This window comes from Protopterus annectens, chromosome 3.part1, assembly GCF_019279795.1.
Source record: "Protopterus annectens isolate FY-2018-M chromosome 3.part1, PAN1.0, whole genome shotgun sequence".
NCBI classification, from domain to species: Eukaryota; Metazoa; Chordata; order Ceratodontiformes; family Protopteridae; genus Protopterus; species Protopterus annectens.
The window spans coordinates 1,588,025,992-1,588,046,228 of record NC_056732.1 but is presented as its reverse complement, the minus strand read 5'-3'; the positions used below and the strand labels follow the sequence as shown (position 1 = coordinate 1,588,046,228).

The following is a 20,237-nucleotide window of genomic DNA, read 5'->3' as shown; positions in this document are numbered from 1 at the left end:
CTGTCTGCAAATATACAGAGCTGAATATATTTTTTTGGTTTTAGAGTTTGCACTGTTAGTTGTTGCTTAGATCTCTGTTGAAACTGTTTTGTCCCATCCACCCTCCCAGTCCCTATTTTTGGTTTGTAGACTAGTTCAAATTTGGTGGCTTTTGCAGTTGCCCGCCCCACTGTAGATTTGATCTGGGACACTCCCCCAGTCCCATCTCTTTACCACATTCTACCTAATAAACTCTTTCTGCACTTGCTTTTAGTCCTTTTTAATTTAATTGCATTTTTTAAACTGTTTGTTCTAATATTGCTACATACTCAAGTGTGCCAGCTTGCACTGCATGTGAATTGTTTTTACTACTGTTTTTGCTACTTTTCTGTAAAAAAAAAGAAACCTGTAAGCCTGTTTCCTACCTTTCCTGTAACTAGTGTTCCAGATACAGATTTGCTATATCCAGGACTGTATTAAGCTTCTGAGCCCCCCAAGCGTGTCTGTGTTGGAGGGAAGCCTTCTAGCTTATCAGTGGGAGTGGTAAGCACTAGGTATCCTGTCTACCACATAAGGAGTGGTTCTGGCCCAGAAATTGTAGTTATTAACCATTTGGGCAATCTCTTCCATCTTTCTCAACTTTCTGATTTGAAAGCCTGCATTTGCACTTGTTTCTGTCCTGAAACTCATCTATTGCAGATACAGATTCTTAGTTTTAGCACTTAAATTTGCTTATTCATGCTCAGAACTTGTTCAGAACTTGCAAGCACTAAATAAGCCACTAATTACTATAACACTCAATCTTTTTCATTACCTAGAGGAAAACAGTTTTTGTACTTACTTTTCTCATTTGCTTAGAGAAAAACAGCTCTTGTACTCACTTTCCTCACTTATCTAGAGGAAAATAGTTTTTTATTCAGGCATGATCAAGGGTCAGCTCCCAGTGTTCTCTCCTGTCTATCTGATGAATCTGGGCATCTTGAGGCAATGTAGAAATTGCCTCATGTACACAGACAACCCTCTCCTCCTACCACCCAACACTACAACTTGTGAGAGATGCACTTATCTAGCCAAACTGGAGGTAAAGCTCTCTCCACCCAAGACTGAACTTGACAGTCATGAGGAGAAGGTAAACATTTGCATCACACCCAGGGTTGCCAGACATCCCTATTTGGGCGGGACTTACCCGAGATCAGCAGCCTGATCCCGAGTCCCGCCCTGCCGGTTTAAATCCCGGCCAGCCTCCGCTTTGTTTGTTTTTTTTTTTGATTGGCCCGTATACCTGGCATACAGGCCAATCAAAAATCGCTAAACACGGAGCTACTTCTGTTGAATGCGGAACTGCAATGTTCCGCATTAAACACGAGAAGCACTGTGTTTAGTGTAGATCTACTTTTTTTTTTTGCTCTTCACTTTTTTTGTCGTCCCTACCTGGCCGATATGAAATCTGGCAACCCTGACCACACCACACTCATCACATAGTCTCACTAAATCTACACCACCAAAATCCACACATAGTAACACAAAAACATTCGTGGAGGCTCACAATAATAATCTTTCTGAGCAACAGAGACCTCCAAAGCAGAAACGCAAGCAACCTCTATCCCCCAAAACAACCCAAATGACACATAGCCCAGAGACTCAGTGTACCACTCAACCACAGCCAATAAGGCAAAACAAATGTACCCAACACACTGGTCATAGGTGACTCTATAGTCAGGCACACTGATGTCCCACTCACTAGGCTAAACAAGGAGAAGGTTACTGTCAGCTGTCTGTTGGGTGCCAGGATCTGCCACATAACTCACGCACTCAGGTCACTCCACAACAAGTACAAATATGACTCTGTCATTGTCCATGTTGGTGTGAATGACCTGAGATGTACCTCCCTGGACTACATGAAAAGAGACACGGAAGAGCTCCCCGATCTTGTAGCCCAGGCAGGTATGACCCTAGCCCTGAGTAGCATTCTGCCATCGCCCCGAATGATACCGCAGTACAACGACAATAGAATTGACTTCAACAATTGGCTAAGCTTCTGGTGTCATTCTAAGGGGATCCAGTATCTGTCTGCTTGGGATGACATGGTCGACAGACCACGATGCTTTGCCACAGATGGCCTGCACCTGTCACCCCTGGGATTCTGGATACTGGCTAAGGCTCTTGCTGCCCCTATAGTTCCTTTTTTAGGCAAGGTTCAAATAACAAATTCACCACCGTAACAGGAACAGGCAAGCAAAAACTGAGGTTTATGCTACTCAATGCTAGAAGTCTAAATCTCAAAATGCACTCACTCGAGGCACTCCTTAAAATGGAGAACATCGATATCTGTGCAGTGACTGAGACCTGGTTCAAGGCTCCAGAGAGCACCCCTGCACTACCAGGCTATAACTCATACCACACTTTTCGGCCATGTAACCTGGACTGAAGCACCAAAGGAGGAGGTGTGTCCATATTCATTAAGGATATCCACACCTCCGGGCTAGTTGCTCAGCATAACGCATCCGAGGTTATCCAAGTGCGACTAACTCTGGGCAAAACTGCAATCCAGATTGCAGCTTGCTACAGATCCCCCACCATGCCCCAGGATTCCCACTCCTCATTTCTTGATGCACTGGAAAATATTAGGGTTCAACCAAACAACCTAATAATGGGCGACTTCAACTACCCCACCATTAACTGGGAAAACTACTCGTATACCAACTCCTTAGCTCAACGCTTTCTGGAATTCATAAACTCCAATGCTCTGGATAAACTTATCCACACCCCCACCAGGGCAACAATATCCTAGACCTAGTCATTACCAACATGAGTGACTGGTGTTCCACACCTGAAGTCAACTCCTCGTTGGTCCGATCTGACCATAAGCTAATCACCCTTGATATCCACATCCCACCCCTACCCCCCATTAAGGAAACCACGGTAAAAAAATTCTCCAAAGCCAACTTCATGCTTCTTAAGACAAAAGTGGTGAACTTCATGACACCCATGCAGATGGACAATATAGTTACAACTGCTGAATCCTACACAAATGCACTCTATAAGCACTTACACGAGTGCATGGATCGTGCTTTCCCAAACAGAACCAAGACGCTATCTTCCAAAAAAAGGAAGACAATCTGGTGGTCCTCTACCATAAACAAATTGTACAACAGAAGGAAGAAACTGTTGCAAAAGATAGTAAAATCCCATGAGTGGAGGAGCTCCCTGGTCATCCTCAGTAAGAAGCTGAGATCCCTTATAAGATCCTCCAAAGCTAGCTACAAAAACAAAATCACCACTAATTCTAAGGGAACCCACAAAGCATTCTATAGCTATGTCAAGAATCTCAATGGCAACACCCAGATCTGCTCTGAGTTACAGCACAAAGGCATGAAAATTACAGAACCAACTGATATTGCCAACATCCTGGCAGATAGGTTCAGTGCTAACTTTACCCTCCCCCCCACCCCCTAAAGGGCCCATATCTATACAGGAATAATGCAGAGTCCCTGTAATCACAACTACGCAGGTAAAAGCTGCACTCTCTAAAGCCAAAAACACAGCATCCATGGGACCGGACAACATCCCAGGCTGCATTTTACACGAACTTCAGAACGAACTGGCTCCCCAGTTAAGCACCATGTTCAATAATAGCCTCACATCGGGCTTTGTGCCCACTGAATGGTGCACAGCAACAGTTATCCCGCTCCACAAAGGGGGAGCCACCACTCATCCTGGAAACTATCGACCTATTAGCCTGACGAACCTGGTCTGGAAGGCCATGGAATGTATCATCATGGAACTTATAAACAAAGACATTGGTAACCTCCAAACTCTGGATCCCACCCAGTTCGGGTTTGTGAAAGGCAGATCATGCCTCCTGAACCTGATCGACTTTTTTGAGGCAGTCACCAAAGCCGTAGATGAGGGTAAGGTGGTTCACACAGCCTATCTTGACCTCTCCAAGGCTTTCAACACCATCCCCCATTCTGGAATTATAGCTAAACTTACTAAACTAGGTATAAATCCCTACGTCACAAGATGTGTTGCTAACTGACTCACTGACAGAACCCACACTGTAAAAGTTGCAGACTCCAAATCTGACCTCAAAGCAGTGGCAAGTGGAGTACCACAGGGTTCCATCCTGGGACCTCTCCTGTTTGGTATCTACTTCTCTGAAGTACAGGCCAACACAGAAGGCCTCTGGCTAATGAAGTATGCAGATGACTGCAAACTAGGAGCCATAGTTAAGTCCCAAATGATGTGGACATCCTACAGAAGGGCCTCACTGAGACAGATGCCTGGTGTCAGAGCCATGGCCTCAAGCTCAATGCCAAAAAGTGCAGTGTCATCCCCTTTGGTAAAAACTCTGTACCCATGAACTACCACATAGGCAGCAATCTACTTAACACCGAATGCGTGATAAGAGACCTTGGGACTCAGGTGGACAGTAGTCTCTCCTTTGATAGTCACATTGCCACAGTAGTCTGGAAGTCTTTCTACGTGGCACATCTTATCATAAAAGGGTTCTCATCCAGGAAAAAAGAGGTCATTGTTCCCCTCTACTCGACACTCATTAGACCCATTATAGAGTACAACGCCCCTTTTGGAATGTACCTCACAAGACATCTGCAGCAGCTGGAAAGGCCACAGAAGTACCTCACAAAGAGGATTACTGGCCTCAAACAAATGCCCTACACTGACCGCCTCAAAAAAACCCAGCTTTACTCCATAGCATATCGCCTACTCCTAGGTGATCTCTGCCTAACATATAAAGCTATGTCAAACCCAGAGCTGTTGGACATGCTACACCTAAAGAAATCCCAATCCCTCCGAGCTACATGCTCTAGGGACCTAAACCTTGTCACCACAATAAACAGGGCATGCTGGAGGGATAGATTCCTGTCCCAGAGACTTCCCATACTCTGGAACAGGCTACCCATCTATGTCAAGCAAAGTTCTTCATTAGCACTCTTCAAGAAAAATCTTGATGAGTGGATGGGAAATAGGAAATACACCCTGGGGATCACTTCTGTGTCTCTGTTCGACAGTGGCACAGGAAAATAACTTTCTTGGGTGGTGTAAGCCAGGGAACCTTGTTGGCTAGGCTTACGTGGGCCCTTGGGCCAATAGCCTAGTACCTACCTATGAACCTATGAACCTATAATACATATTACATAACCCTAAGAAAAGCTTCCTGTATTAGTCAGTGGCAAAAGAGTAGTCCATTAAAAACTGATGCATATTAAAAATGTATTCTGTATTTTACAGTTGCATAAACACCTGCTATTTCTGCAAGCACTATACTTGATAAACTATGGCAAATGTGATGAGGATGAAGCACCTTTACCAGCCTCTGAATCCACTGTACAGCTGTACTTGTTGTCACACTGCTGGAGTGGTGGTATATTTTCTGAAGCAAGCACTCTTCTATGCCTCTGTTTGCAAAAAAAATGACATTAACTTTTTTTGGTCACTAATCTTCTAAATCTTCCACTTTTATACAGCAGTAGGGAATAACTACCTGAGAAAATATATGGTATCTTCTCCCCACCCAACAACATTATCACAAACAGCTTAAAATGTGTTCTATCAAAAGTAGCAAGTAAGGCTCAATATAAATAAAGTTCCACAGGTAATAAAATGTAGAATATACTGAAGTAGCAGTGAAATTACAAATAATTAAAAATAATTAATATTACAAACTACACAAAAGTCAAACCCACCAGACAAATATAATTTCCATTTTATAAGTGGGATAATATATTATGAGGAGTGGTTTATCATCTCATGACAGCATTCCCCTTGAATTAAAGACACTCAGAGCAACTGCCTCATACCCTATTACTTGCCAGAGGTGTGCTGTTATCAGATCATAAAGCGTATGTCATTGTGTCTTATTCCCTGTATAATGCACTGATATCTATTAATGGAGAAGAATTACTTAATAATACCCATATCCGTGTCCAAACCATGAAGGCCCACAACACACAGTCCCTTTTCAGGAGCAACCTGGGAATAATGCATCTCAAAGTGATTTTTCTCAGGTTCACACAGTAGGCAAGTGAAGGCACAAATTTTGATTCAGTCAGCCCTCATATGCTTACTGTGTGACCCTGAGCAAGTCACTGAGACAGACATTGCTCATAGGTCACCTACTGAAAAAAGACTGTGTGTCCAGTGGGCATACCAGGTTAACAAATGGCTGTTATTATTATTATTATTATTATTATTATTATTATTATTATTATTATTATTATTATTATTATCTGCATCTGATTATCAAGTTGTGTACATAGCTGCAAGTTTGCAAAGATGTTATATACTGGACTCAAAAACGGGAAGGCTATTTGCAATAAGTTAATTCAGAGGATGTGCAGATAAGATGATTGAGTTAAACTCTGTTCATCTAGAGTTATATAATATAGTGTTATACCATAGTAGATAAATTATGACTACAAATGGATAGTACTCGCCAGCTGACCAGTCTGGATCGGGTAAGTAACACTGTAAGTAAATTCCTAAATGGATATCAACATAGCAGAGGAGACTTTAAGTCCAAATGAGTGTCAGAAGTGGTACACTGACTTTTAAAAGAATAATTCCAAAAACTAAAGGCAGCTTTTACATGAAAACAGTGTTGGGATTTTTTTTCCTGATGCACTCCTTTAAAACTCAGGGTAATGAGCGCACACACCAAAGTCTTTCATATTTCTTCTCCTAGCCAATCACAAATAAATAACTTTTTTATTTGAACAAATCCTTAGTTCAAAGAAACCATAATGCTTCCAAACAACATTTGCAGTTTCTTGGTTCTCATACAAAAATACTGAAAAGGAAAAGAAATAATTAAACAAATTCACATAAAACTTCAAACCAACACATTTTTGCTGTATGTATTTCCAGGATTAACATTGTAACTTTTTAAATGTCATACCTATATACACTTTCACTTGTTCGGAATATAAAGGGAGAATACCCATTTTAACTTCTCACTGATGAAAATATAATACAATCTCAGTTATGCTTCACAAATATAGTGACTACGTACGCTGCTTACAATACCCTCCAAGCAATGAACTCCGTGATTAGCATTTAAGTATATCGTTCATCTTTACAAATCTCTTACCTGTTCTTATTCCTTAGCTGCCATTTCCTATAGTGTTTATTTTTATTTCTAAAAAGCATTTTCTCCTGTTTCTCATACTGTTGCATCTTTCTGTTCTCCGTTTTGCTTCCATAATGCAGTAATCAGTTTTTCCCGAACAGGAGAGTCAGTTCCAACAGCAGCTTCTTACCTCCTCTGGCTGACCAGTTGCTATCAGTGCCTAGAAACCATCTATCTGCACTTAAATTAGCACCTTCCACCTTTATGGCTACAATAATCTTTTTCAGCTCTTTTTTGCATTCCTCTAACTCTGGATAACTCCAAAAATGTATCTCCAGTCCCCAGTCTGCTGTTTGTCTCATCTCCAGTGGAGATTTTCAGGAGATGCCACATAAAACAGTCTCGCCATGTATAGAAAAACTTATGTAAGCATTTCCAGGTGTAGATCCTAAATTTTCTTAGCCTGATTGCCTTCCAGTCAGAATACCAAATTTGAAACCATTGTTTCTTATCAGTTGTGATACCCAGACATTTTACCTGCTTTTCAATCATTCCTAAAGGGACCTTCTCATCCATTTCTTTGATAGTCTTATAACTTTTCTTTACTGAACTTTTACTTTGAAACACTTCAATCCTGCAAGCTCCTAACAATTATATTATAGTTGGTCAATCAGATTCCTCCTTTTTAACCCACTGCCTTGCTTTGGATTCCTCCATCAGGGACATATGGTGGAATCTAACTCTTTCTTGTAGGCCAAACTCTTTTGCTTCCTCCCATCTTGTAATCCTATTTCCTAATATCATGTCTTCCTAATATTTAATTTGTGTGTTTAGGTTCCTCTATCTGCTGATTCCAGCATTCATCGGAATCCCACTACATGCAATACCCACATTAGATAAGACATCCTCCCTAAACATTTTTTAACTCTGTCACTGGTCATCTTCAAAAGGAGTGTCTCCACTTTTAAGTGTCCTCTTCCCCATCACCCTTCTAACAGATCCCTGCTAGCTGACCATGGCTTTCTTTCTCTCTGCATTGTCATCTACTTTCCATTATTGGATGTATCTAAAAATCTTGCCATAGAGGAGACCTGTGCAGCTTTTTAAAATAATCTCCAGGTTAGAAAGCCCAGTTCCCTTCCTCCTAACACAACAGCAACTTCTCCCAAATTAGTCTTGCTTTTTCTGGTCCACACATAAAGTCCCTTACAAAGTTTTTAAGTTTCAACATCTGCTTTCTCCCTAGAGACACCCTATCCAATGGACAATCTGCACTTAAGGACCTCCCATTTCTTGTGGTTAGTATGTATCTACTCCATTATGATCCCAAATTATGTATTTCTGGATGCTTCTTGCATATTTCTCAATCAGACCCTTAAATATTTTATTTCAACCTCTTTTCACCACTTACCACCACGGTTGCTGATTCCTTTCCCTCTTGTCTGTTCACCCCAAACTTTTCCCCACTGCCTTTGCTTTCACTTCCTTAAATTTATTTCCAATGATAGATCCAAATCTTGTAAGAATCTATAACAGTTTACATACTCCCTGGATTAGTAAGATTGACAAGGATGTCATCCATAAATAAAGTTAGTTTCGGTTCTCACTGTCCTCAACAAAAACCCTGTATGTCCAATTCCATAATACTATCAGCTAAGGGCTCATGATACAGAGCAAAAAGAAGCAAAGAGAGCGGACATCTTTGCCTCATTCCTGCCTTATATGTATACTCCCTAACAAGCTACTTGCTATCTTTACCTTCACAGGAGTCCCCTTGTAGACCCTCCTGACTGTACCAATTAACCCCTCCAGAAGGCTGAATTTATAAAGAATGTGAAACAGGTATTTCCATTCTATCCTAGCAAATGCTTTTTCAGCATCTTAAGCAAATAAAGTTAATTTCTTAGCAGTAATGTTAGCTTCTTGTATTATCATCTAAGTTCTGGCTATATTATCATGCATCTTCCTTCTGTCAGTAAAACTGCATTGAAATGGTTCAGTCAATATTGGTACAACTCCATTTAACTGTTTCACAGTTACAGACAGGAACATTTTATAATTATGATTTAATATAGTTAATGTAAGATGCTATTTCTGAGCAAGGATTCCTTTCTTTATGTATGACTGCTATAATCTCTTGACCACAGGATTGAGCAGATTAGCACCATCCAAGAACTTGTTAAACATTTCAATCCATAAGAGAATGACTTTTTTATTTACATCCACATTTTGACCAGAAGTTCATCTACTTCTATAGTTTTATTTTTCTTCTTCTTCCCTACAGCCTCAATTGCCACCTCAGGTGTAAAATCCTTTCATAACCTCCTGAGCTGTTTCAGAATCTAAACTTGGAAAGGCCTACTCTCTTAGAAATTCACTAGCATTTACTTCAAAATCATTATCATTTACCTCTCTCTCTCTCTCTCTCTCTCTCATACAAACCATAGTACTGTTCCCTTCTTCTTCTGGCTTTTCCTGGTTAGGGGTCACCACAGTGGATCACCTGTTCGCTCATGATTGGCAGTGGAGTTTTATGGTGTCGAGTTGTCAGCCTGGCACCCAACCTTCCACAGAAGGTATACACACACACACACACACACACACACACACACACACACACACACACACACACACACACACACACCTAGGGTCAATTTAGAGTGCCTAATCCACCTACAGCATGTCTTTGGGATGTGGAAGGAAACCAGAGCACCTGGAGGAAACCCACAGGGAGGACATGCAGACTCCACACAGAAGGCACCCCAGCTGAGGATCGAACCGGAGAACCTCTTGCTGTGAGGCAGCAACACTAACCGCTGCACCACCGCAACTGCCGTCATGGTATTGTTCCCTAAAATCTGCAATATACCATCCTCCTCTGCTACTATTTTATGCATTCCTTGCCTCTGAATCTCCCCTGTCATTCATTCCATTTTCTGCAGAGAAAGTCGAGCTGCCAAGGCTTGTCTGAGGGTGTTTTGTTTGCTGGAGATCTTTTAAGCTGTTTCTTTGCACCCATATCCTTTCATTGTCTTCCCTTTGCAATCCCTTTATTAATTCCTGTAACTCTTGTTTTCCTCCTTCGAAAACCAATTATGCCTTCTCCGCATGTCTCATATTCTGTCCCATCTCTCTTCCCTTCTGGCATTAAACTTAGTAGCAATCTGTGATGCTTTCTTCCTTATCCCAGATCTCAGCTCCATCTTAATATAATCCCAGATCTGCCTAATATGATTGCCTGTCTCAGGGAGCACATTCTCTTTTTCCCCTTTAACCAGAAGGAAAATTCCATTTTCTGTAGCCATCTCACTGGAAATGTCCAACGTCTGTCTCCTAACCTCTTCAAGTTAAGGACAGTTCCAACAGTAATGGGGCATAATCTTAATACAGTAGTGGACCCACCATCATTGGTTTCACAGTTTCCTTATGTTCTTACCTAATATACACCTTATCAATCCTTAACCAGCTGTCCCATTTAGGACTATAATATATGACCCCCTCTTCCCCGGGTCCCATATTTCTGGAATTCTATACATCTATTAATTCCAGTAAGGACAGCATGCATCAGCCTAATATTCTTCTCTGTCTTTGTACAGCTTATACATCTTCTGATTCCACTGGCCTTTTGTTCACCCCTTATCATGTTCCAGTCCCAGGCTATCATTAGGACTCCTTCCGGAAAATATAGAGTCTTGAGGAGCATATCCCTTATATAAATCTCCATAGCCTCTGGTGGAATATATATCCCTACTATTGTCAGCTTCATCTCCTTAAAATTTCCTTTCCATACTACCAAACAGCCCGCACCTGCCTTGGGTGTGAAGTATGTCTTAAACTGCTCTCCGATCATAGGCTAGGGCAGTAAACCATTTCCATTCCACCTTCTGGTGCTTCACCTCTGTCATATATGTCTCCGGTATGACTGACAAGTCAAATTGCTGTTATTTTTCAAGTAAACCAAAATTCTGTCTTTCTTTACTGGATTGGCCAATCCATTTACATCCCAAAACCATACCCTCAGCTGATATCCTATTTTTTCAACTTCCATACTTCATTTAATATTGCCAGTCAGTCTGTCTCATCCAAATATTCTCTGTCTATTTCTTCTCCTTGAGACTCTCCAATTAACCTTTCTAGTACTGCTTTCAAATGGTAGGTTAATATCTGTCTTCCCATCCAACAATATATTATTGCCTATTCTAGTCCCGAGCACCCCAATCAAAGTGTTTGTAACAAACCCCCACCCCAGCATCCAAATGCCCCTCCCCCAATTTAAAACCTACAACAACCATATACAAAATGATCATCTTCCAAAGTGAGGGCATTGCTCTCCAAGTGTGCTCCAAGGTCAATAAGCTTACTCCCGCAAGTGATCAAGAAAAGATTCCAAGCTCCCCCACAACCTAGTCTTTATTTAACCATACTGAATGCCCAAGTGAATGTGCTGCTAAAAAAGGAAAACCTTATCTTCTCACTTACTTTTAAGAGAGAACCTAACACTCTTTTTAATCTAAATTTGTTTCTCTGTTTACACTTACATATTATCAACTCTCATGCCCACATTCTTCATCATCTGTATAGCTTACCTAACCTGCCTCGTGTTTCTCTGCTAAATAAATGCCTAACTACTCTTGTATACATCATGCGAAGAAACATTAATCTTTTCACACAGAGCATCTTTTATTTGCTTCCTGCCAAGTCATTGATGTTGCCACAGCACTTTATCAGTTATCTGACCTCTTATATTCTTTTACCACTCCTGGCCACTTGGCAGTTTTCCTAGCATTGACCTGATATCCTTAATCATGCAATATATCAGAGTAAACCCCTCTAATCTTGTAGATTTCATATGAGGAAATGAAAAGCAAGATCACATGAATATGATAACGGATTACTGTCTACTTAATGAGAAAAAAAGTGGTAGGCTGTGTCATTTCCCCAAATTAACACCCACAGACAGTTCAAACTTCCTGTATTTTAAGTTACAACTTCAGAATCTGCAAGAAAACACATGTGAGAATCATGGGCAACACCACAGACAAAGGTCAGTGGGGGTGCCACCATAGTTCCTAATAGCCAGTGCTCACAGTAAACAAGAAGAAAACTGCAAATAAGAAAATAAAGTAGTTCAATAATCCACTTTAAAAATTGCAAAAATAAAATCAACAAAAGAAAAAAAAGAAAGAAATGTAATGGGAAAGTACTCATCAGTTCATTGGCTCTGTGTTTTCCTTTATCACTCTCCAATGGACCACACAAAGAGTGAGCTGTTAGCCACTACTCAGAGATATCAAGAAATTGACAAGCCCAGCTACTGATACTAAAAAATACAGATAGTGCTGACCTGTAAAAATCAGTCTAGCATGTACATATAGAATCATAAGTTAAAGAACAAACCAATGTGCTAACAAGTAGATAAAAAATCTACTAGCCAACTGTCAACATGGTTTTAGACCATTTCATAGCACCACCTCTGCTCTCTTATCCTTTTCTGACCATATTAATAGAAATCATAATAATGACACTCTATCCTCAGCCCTCTTTATTGATCTGTCTAAAGCCTTCGACATGGTCAACCATCACCTCCTCATAAACACTCTCAGTAACCTGTCATTGGATGATCTTGCTATTCAGTGGTTCCAATCCTACTTAAATAATAGAAAATAGGCTGTACTGTGGGCACACACCTTATCTTCCCACCTTCCAGTTACCCTAGGAGTCCCACAAGGATCCATATTGGGACCTTTACTTTTCTCCATCTTTACTAATGACCTCCACTCTGTTATCCCACAAGCCACCTGCATCCAACACGCAGATGACTCTACACTTATATGCTCTGCCACTTCCCCATCAGAACTTCAATCTCTAACCCAAAACACCTTTAATACAGTTGAAAATTGGCTCCTGCATAGATATCTTATCTTAAACCAAAAGAAAACAAAAATGCTATAATTCACCCCAACCCGTAGAACCTCCCCACTTAACTTTACTGTAACCTCTAGTAATGGAACTAGTATATCTCCTGATACTACCACTAAACTACCCGGGGCTCTAATTGATAATAAGCTGTCTACCTCTTACAACAATATTGCCAGATTTGCTGCAGTGTCCTCCTATAAAACCCATCATTGTATAAATTTGAATCAACTAGGCTGGCTAGAATTGCCAAACCTAATATTATTCAATCAAGTAATAGTAGCCCACAAGATCCTGTACTACCCAGAAAATACACCTATACTCACTTCCTTGGTCACCCCCTATAATAATCTCAAAACCCTGCACTCATCTAACAAACTACTAGTACAAATATCTAAATCTAATAACTCAGCAGGGGACACTCTGTTCTCTAATACAGTGGGCAAAACCCGGAACAGTCTCCCCAATCACCTAACTTCACTATCCTCAGCTAACCTATTTAAAAGTAAACTTAAACCCTTCCTCAAATCACACTGGCTATGCCCCTGTGCTAACCCAGATTAACAATTAACCCTTCCCATTATACCATGATTCTTATCACATTATCTTATTTAGGGCATGTGCCTATGTATATATTGTCTGTCTTTATCAACTATAACCAGTCTACTTTTTAGACCTCATGTGTAATTTTTATAGTACGAGTGTGTTCACGTACTGCTTCTAATGAATATTCACTATATTTTTCATTTTTTGACACTTTTTGCGTGACTTTCTAATTAATAGTTCCAATGTCTTTGTAAATATCATTGTCCTTATGTATTTGTTGTTTAACTTGTGGAGCTTTTCTCCCCGGGCCTCCACTGAAAATGGAGATACATCCAGCTGGACTAGCCCGGTCAACAAATGTAAAGTAAAAATAAATAAAATAAAGATAGGCTAAGCCATCACTGCTTGAAAATACAAAAGAGATGAAAGTCAACATGCTTTATTGTTGTTTAATATGTGTCTCTAATACTCAGTCACCTGTACCATGTTTTCTTGCTTAAGTTTCATTGAGTCCACTCTATCCTTTAGGGCCTGATGTTTTTCGGGCATTGAAAATACAACTGTTCCTTGTTCTTCCTCGCTCCTGGGCACCCTCTGCTTCTCCATGTTTTTACCAGTCAGCTCAGCTCTTGAAATAAGCGTGATTGTATTCTGGTCAGCTCTCTCCAAGTCTCTCTTGGCCTCTTCAGGGACTGGTTTGTTTTTTGACCTGGTCATAGCTAGGTCGAACATGTTTGTATCTCACACCCTTAATTTTCGCCGGCTTCTGCACTGGAGTAAAAGATGTTCTTCTCCTTCTCATTTGCACCAGTTAATCTTATTCAATAAAAACCCAGGATTTCCCGAAAACACACTTCTGACACAGCTACCATAACAAGGACAAAAGGTATTCCTTGAGTGCAAAGAATACAAATCTGACTATTATCTGCCTTGGTCTGCCATTTGGTGTCCTACCTGACACCCAAGCTGCACTTTGCACCTTTTCTAGCATGATGCCCTACTCTTGAACTTTCCTCTGTATGGCCAACTGTTTCTGGATAGCAGACCTGCAGTCTTTTCCTTCTAAGTTTTCTGGTATTCATACTATCCAGATGTTCTTGCATCTGGAATCATCTTCTTGATCACAAAAAGCAGCTTCCATCAGTTCCATCCTAGCATCGGCTGCTACTACTTTAACTTTCAGCAATTCATTTTCTGGGATCATGGTAGTAAGCACTTCAGAGTACTCTTTCATGGCATCAATGACCTCGTTCATGACTTTGCCAGTATCCATGACTCAAATGTTCAGTTTGGTGTTCATCTTTTGTATCTCAAGGAAGAGATCCTTAATTGTCACTTCTACCCCCCACTGAGCCTTACTTGATCTGATCTGTCTCATTGGTGATTGCCATGACTTGGTTTTCAAACTATAGTTCTTTAAGTAGCATTTTCCCTTGCAGTGTTTGGATTGCTTTCTTATAGCAATGTATTCCTTACCAACACCACAAACCTCTCTGTTTAAACTAAGGTTGTTACTAAACAAGGGCTTTAATCACATACTCTTACCTGATAGTGGAGACCATTGGGATTCAACTGCTTAATCATGCTGCTGCTGCTGCATGCCAGGACAAATAACTTTTTACTACATCTAAGAGAGCACCATAACAGATGATCCCTAGGCTTGGTATTCCTTCTTCAAAGTCACAATATAGCTTCTTTTTTCAGGAAAATCTTGTGTTTTGGCTGTCCATATGCCTGTTGTGATGTCACTTGATAGTTACATAAACAGCAAATCCCCAGAGTCCACCAGTTTGCCCTCAAGCCACCAGCAAGCACTCTCTTGCAAATCAAGAAACACCTTCTCAGATATGATACTACATTAGAGTAGTATAAGAAGCAATGATGTCCTCCTAAGTGGGCATTATTAGGGAAATAACAGACTACCCAGGGATGTTCTGAGGCCTGACACCAAACACCCCAGGAAGGTTCATTATTTCCCCTATAATGTTCACCCTGGAAGACATTACCGCACTTAGATAATAGGCTATCTTGTTAAATTGTTTCATATTTATTTCTATTACTATATACATTTTTTATATTTTTGAGTAAAAATAGTTCACCTACCTAATGTTTCAAAGTTGCTATAACATATGTAATTTTTGCTAGAGGAAGTTTTTTTATATCCATAAAAAAAGTTGTGTAAATATTTAATGGAAGCACACACACACATACACACTCACACAAACAAACATATACACAGAAACACACACATACCTCTCACATAAAAATGTATGCACAGAAACGTACACACTCATGTATTTACACACCCACAATCTCACATCCATACCAGCACATACACTAACAGAATGTCACACAGATACACACATACACACAAACGTATACACAAAAAATATACACAAATGGGCCCAGCAATTACGGCCACTTTTCTTGACTGACTACACCTCATATATCTCACTGTGCTCAAATGAATGACATAGGGTTCATACAGTGCAAGGTATTGCAAACCCCCCTCCGCCATGTCTAATGACAGTCCCTGATTTTGCAGAATGTCTCTAATTTCTCCTCCTATTCTTGCTCTGCCCCATTATTTCCTGGTAAATCACTTACAATTAAAGTATGTCACTGAAGTCAGACATTATCATTTCATACTTCTTATTGTTCAGATAAGTGTGTTCATGGAAACGCTCTTCTTCTACTTCTGCCCAAATGCTTGAGCAAAGAAGTTGTGGGGTACACCCACACTACCTCTCAGTCAGTCACTCTCACTCTCTCACACACACACACACACACACACACACACACACACACACACACACACACACACACAAGCATGTGCATGCATGGGCACATTAGCACACACCACACACATAACAGTGTTACCCTTATTTTTATTTTTTTTTAGATTTTTTTTTTCTTTTTCTTTCATTCTGTCATTTTCTTTCATCCTTTCTTTTCACCATGCTAAATGCAGCTTTTTAAACTGTGCTTAATAAGGAGAAAGTAAAACTGCAATTCATTGTATCTATTCCTGCAGTTTCTTTTGCTTTTTGACTTTTTTATTATTTTATTTTTTACTTACTTTTTATGTTATGTTCACTAAACTACAAAGCTGCATATTGCGAGTGTAAAAACTGTGGTGCTTTGCTTGCTTCAGACCACACTTTATGACAATTTAATATACCACCACAAAGTGGCAGGCTTGCTTTTTACTGACAAATCTGTTCACTAATCATCATCATCTTCTTTCGGCTGTTCCTATTAGGGGTCACCACAGTGGATCATCTGTTTCCATTTCTTCCTGTCCTCTGCATCTTGCTCTGTCACACCAACCACCTGCATGTCCTCACTCACCACATCCATAAACCTTATCTTAGGTCTTCCTCTTTTCATGTTACCTGATAGCTTCATCCTTAGCATCTTTTTCCCAATATACTCAGCATCCCTCCTCAGCACATGTCCAAACCAATGTAATCTTGCCTCTCTGGCTTTGTCTCCAAACCTTCAAACCCGGGCAGACCGTCTAATATACTTATTCCTGATCCTGTCCACCCTCGTCACACCCAGTGCAACTCTTAACGTCTTTAACTCTGCCATGTCAAGCTCTGACTCCTGCCTATTTGTCAATACCACTGTTTCCAACCCATATAACATAGCTGGTCTCACTACCCTCTTGTAGACCTTCCCTTTCACTCTTACTGGTACTCGTCTATCACAAATCACTCCTGACACTCTTCTCCACCCACTCCATCCTGCCTGTACTCTCTTCTTCACCTCTCTTCTACACCCACCATTACTCTGAACTATTGATCCCAAGTACTTAAACTCATCCACCTTCGCCACCTCTACTCCCTGCATCCTCACCATTCCTCTATCCTCCCTCTCATTCACACACACATATATTCTGTCTTAGTCCTGATGACCTTCATTCCTCTTCTCTCTAGAGCATATCTCCACCTCTCCAGGGTCTGCTCCACCTGTACCCTACTCTCACTACAGATCACAATGTCATCTGCAAACATCATAGTCCACGGGGACTCCTGTCTGATCTCGTCTGTCAACCTGTCCATCACCATTGCAAATAAGAAAGGGCTCATAACTGATCCTTGGTGTAATCCCACCTCCACCTTAAACGCATCTGTCAATCCCACTACAGACCTCACCGCTGTCACACTACCCTCGTACATATCCTGTACCACTCTTACATACTTCTCTGACACTCCCAACTTCCTCATACAATACCACACTCCTCTCTAGGCACCCTGTCATATGCTTTCTCTAAGTCTACAAAAACACAATGCAACTCCTTCTGATCTTCTCTGTACTTCTCCATCAACACTCTCAGAGCAAACATCACATCTGTCATGCTCTTTCCTGGCATGAAACCATACTGCTGATCACTAATCATCACGTCCCTTCTTAACCTACAGCTCTGCACATCACCCAAATTCTTAAAAATCGGTACCAAAACACTTTTTCTCCATTCCTCAGGCATCCTGTCACTTTCCAAGATTTCATTAAACAATCTAGTTAAAAACTCCACTGCCATTTCACCTAAACACCTCCGTGCTTCCACAGTTATGTCATCTGGACCAACAGCCTTTCCGTTCTTCATCCTCTTCATAGCTATCCTTACTTCCTTCTTGCTAATCTATTGCACTTCCTGATTCACTATCTGCACATCATCCAACCTTCCCTCCCTCTCATTCTCTTCATTCATCAATCCCTCAAAGTACTCTTTCCATCTCCTCAACACTCTCCTCACTTGTGAGTATGTTTCCCTCATTATCCTTTACTACCTTTACCTGCTGCACATCTTTCCTAGCTCGGTCCCTCTGTTTAGCCAATCAGTACAGGTCCTTTTCTCCCTCCTTAGTGTCCAACCTTTCATACAACTCTCTATATGCCTTATCCTTAGCCTTCGCCACCTCTCTCTTTGCCATGCACCTCATCTCCTTATACTCCTGTCTACTTTCTTCATCTCTCTCAATCCCACTTCTTCTTCGCCAACCTCTTTCTCTGTATACTCTCCTGTATTTCCTCATTCCACCACCATGTCTCCTTGTCATCCTTCCTCTGTCCAGATGTCATACCAAGCACCATTCTAGCAGTCTCCCTTACTAGCTCTGCTGTAGTTACTCAGCTATTTGGTAACTCTTCACTGCCACCCAGTGCCTGTGTTAACTCATCCCTGAACTCCACCTCACAATTACCCTTTTTCAATTTCCACCATTTGATCCTTGGTGCTGCCCTCACACTTCTCCTCCTCTTCTTGATCACCAATGTCATCCTACAAACCACCATCCTATGCTGTCTAACTACACTTTTTCCGGTCACCACTTTACAGTCTCCAATCTCTTTCAAACTGGCCCTTCTACATAAGATATAATCCACCTGTGAGCATATTCCTCCACTCTTGTATGTCACCCTATGCTCCTCCTTCTTGTTAAAATATGTATTCACCACAGCCATGTCCATCCTTTTTGAAAAAATCCACTACCATCTGACCTTCTGCATTCCTTTGTTTAACACCATACCTACCCATCACTTCCTCTTCCCCTCTGTTCCCTTCACCAACATGCCCATTGAAATCTGCACCAATCATCACTCGTTCACCCTTGGGTACAGTCATCACCACTTCATCCAACTCACTCCAAAAGTTTTCTTTCTCATCCATCGCACACCCAACTTGTGGAGCATATGCACTAACAACATTCATCATTACACCATCAATTTCCAGCTTCATAAGCATCACTCTATCCGACACTCTTTTCACCTCCAAAACACTCTTAGCATACTGTTCCTTCAGGATAACTCCTACTCCATTTCTCCTCCCATCCACACCATGATAAAACAATTTGAACCCACCTCCAATACACCTAGCCTTACTCCCCTTCCATCTGGTCTCTTGCACACACAATATACCAACCTTCCTTCTGTCCATCATATCGGCTAGCTCTCTCCCTATACCAGTCATACTGCCAACATTCAAAGTTCCAACCCTCACTACCACAGTCCTAGCCTTTCTCCTCTCTTCCTGCCTTCGGCCATGCCTTCCACCTCTTCTCTTCCTTCGGCCAACAGTAGCCCAATTTCTGCCAGTACCCTGTTGGCTAACAGTACTGGTGGCGGTCCTTGTTAACCTGGGCCTCGACCGATCCGGTATGTAAATATTTATTGCTGTCCGCATGATAATTTTGTGAAGTTTTACACTGGATGCCCTTCCTGATACAACCCTCCCCATTTATCCGGGCTTGGGACTGGCACTAATATCCCATTGGAAAACATTCATTTTCCAATAGGGTAACTATATACATTTTGCCTACTATCTAAAAATACACAGTGCATATCTTACAGGATGTACATCTTAATGGGATCCAGATGGAGAGATGATAAAATCATGAAGCAAAAGAAGAGTTGTATTACTGGAATTAAATTCATCCTCAAGTCTTGGTGAGTACCTTCATGAGGTAGACTCTGCTTTTACAAAATCTCACCAAGACAACACTGATATATAGACTGTATTTTGTATAGCATAAATCATGGACAGACGTAGGTTAAAAAAAATTAACAGCTGGGTACACAAGTCCCAGGATATAATCCTGGTAGGTGCATGGTGCCACGACTGGAAAAAAATGACAATGCAGAATCATTAAGACACTGAAACATTCCTACAATGGGGTTAGGCCAGACTCATGGCCTGGATGAC

At 41.0% G+C, this 20,237-nt stretch overlaps 1 protein-coding gene across 1 annotated transcript in view; it reads right to left on the bottom strand.

Annotated features, from left to right (window-relative positions):
* LOC122797820 overlaps positions 1-14,263 on the bottom strand; it is a 287,227-nt gene extending 272,964 nt beyond the window's left edge. Inside the window, exon 1 of the mRNA XM_044066343.1 lies at positions 14,015-14,263. Coding sequence (XP_043922278.1) covers positions 14,015-14,263 — 249 coding nt within the window. The remainder of the gene's footprint in view (positions 1-14,014) is intronic.
* Between the last annotated feature and the right edge of the window lie 5,974 nt (positions 14,264-20,237).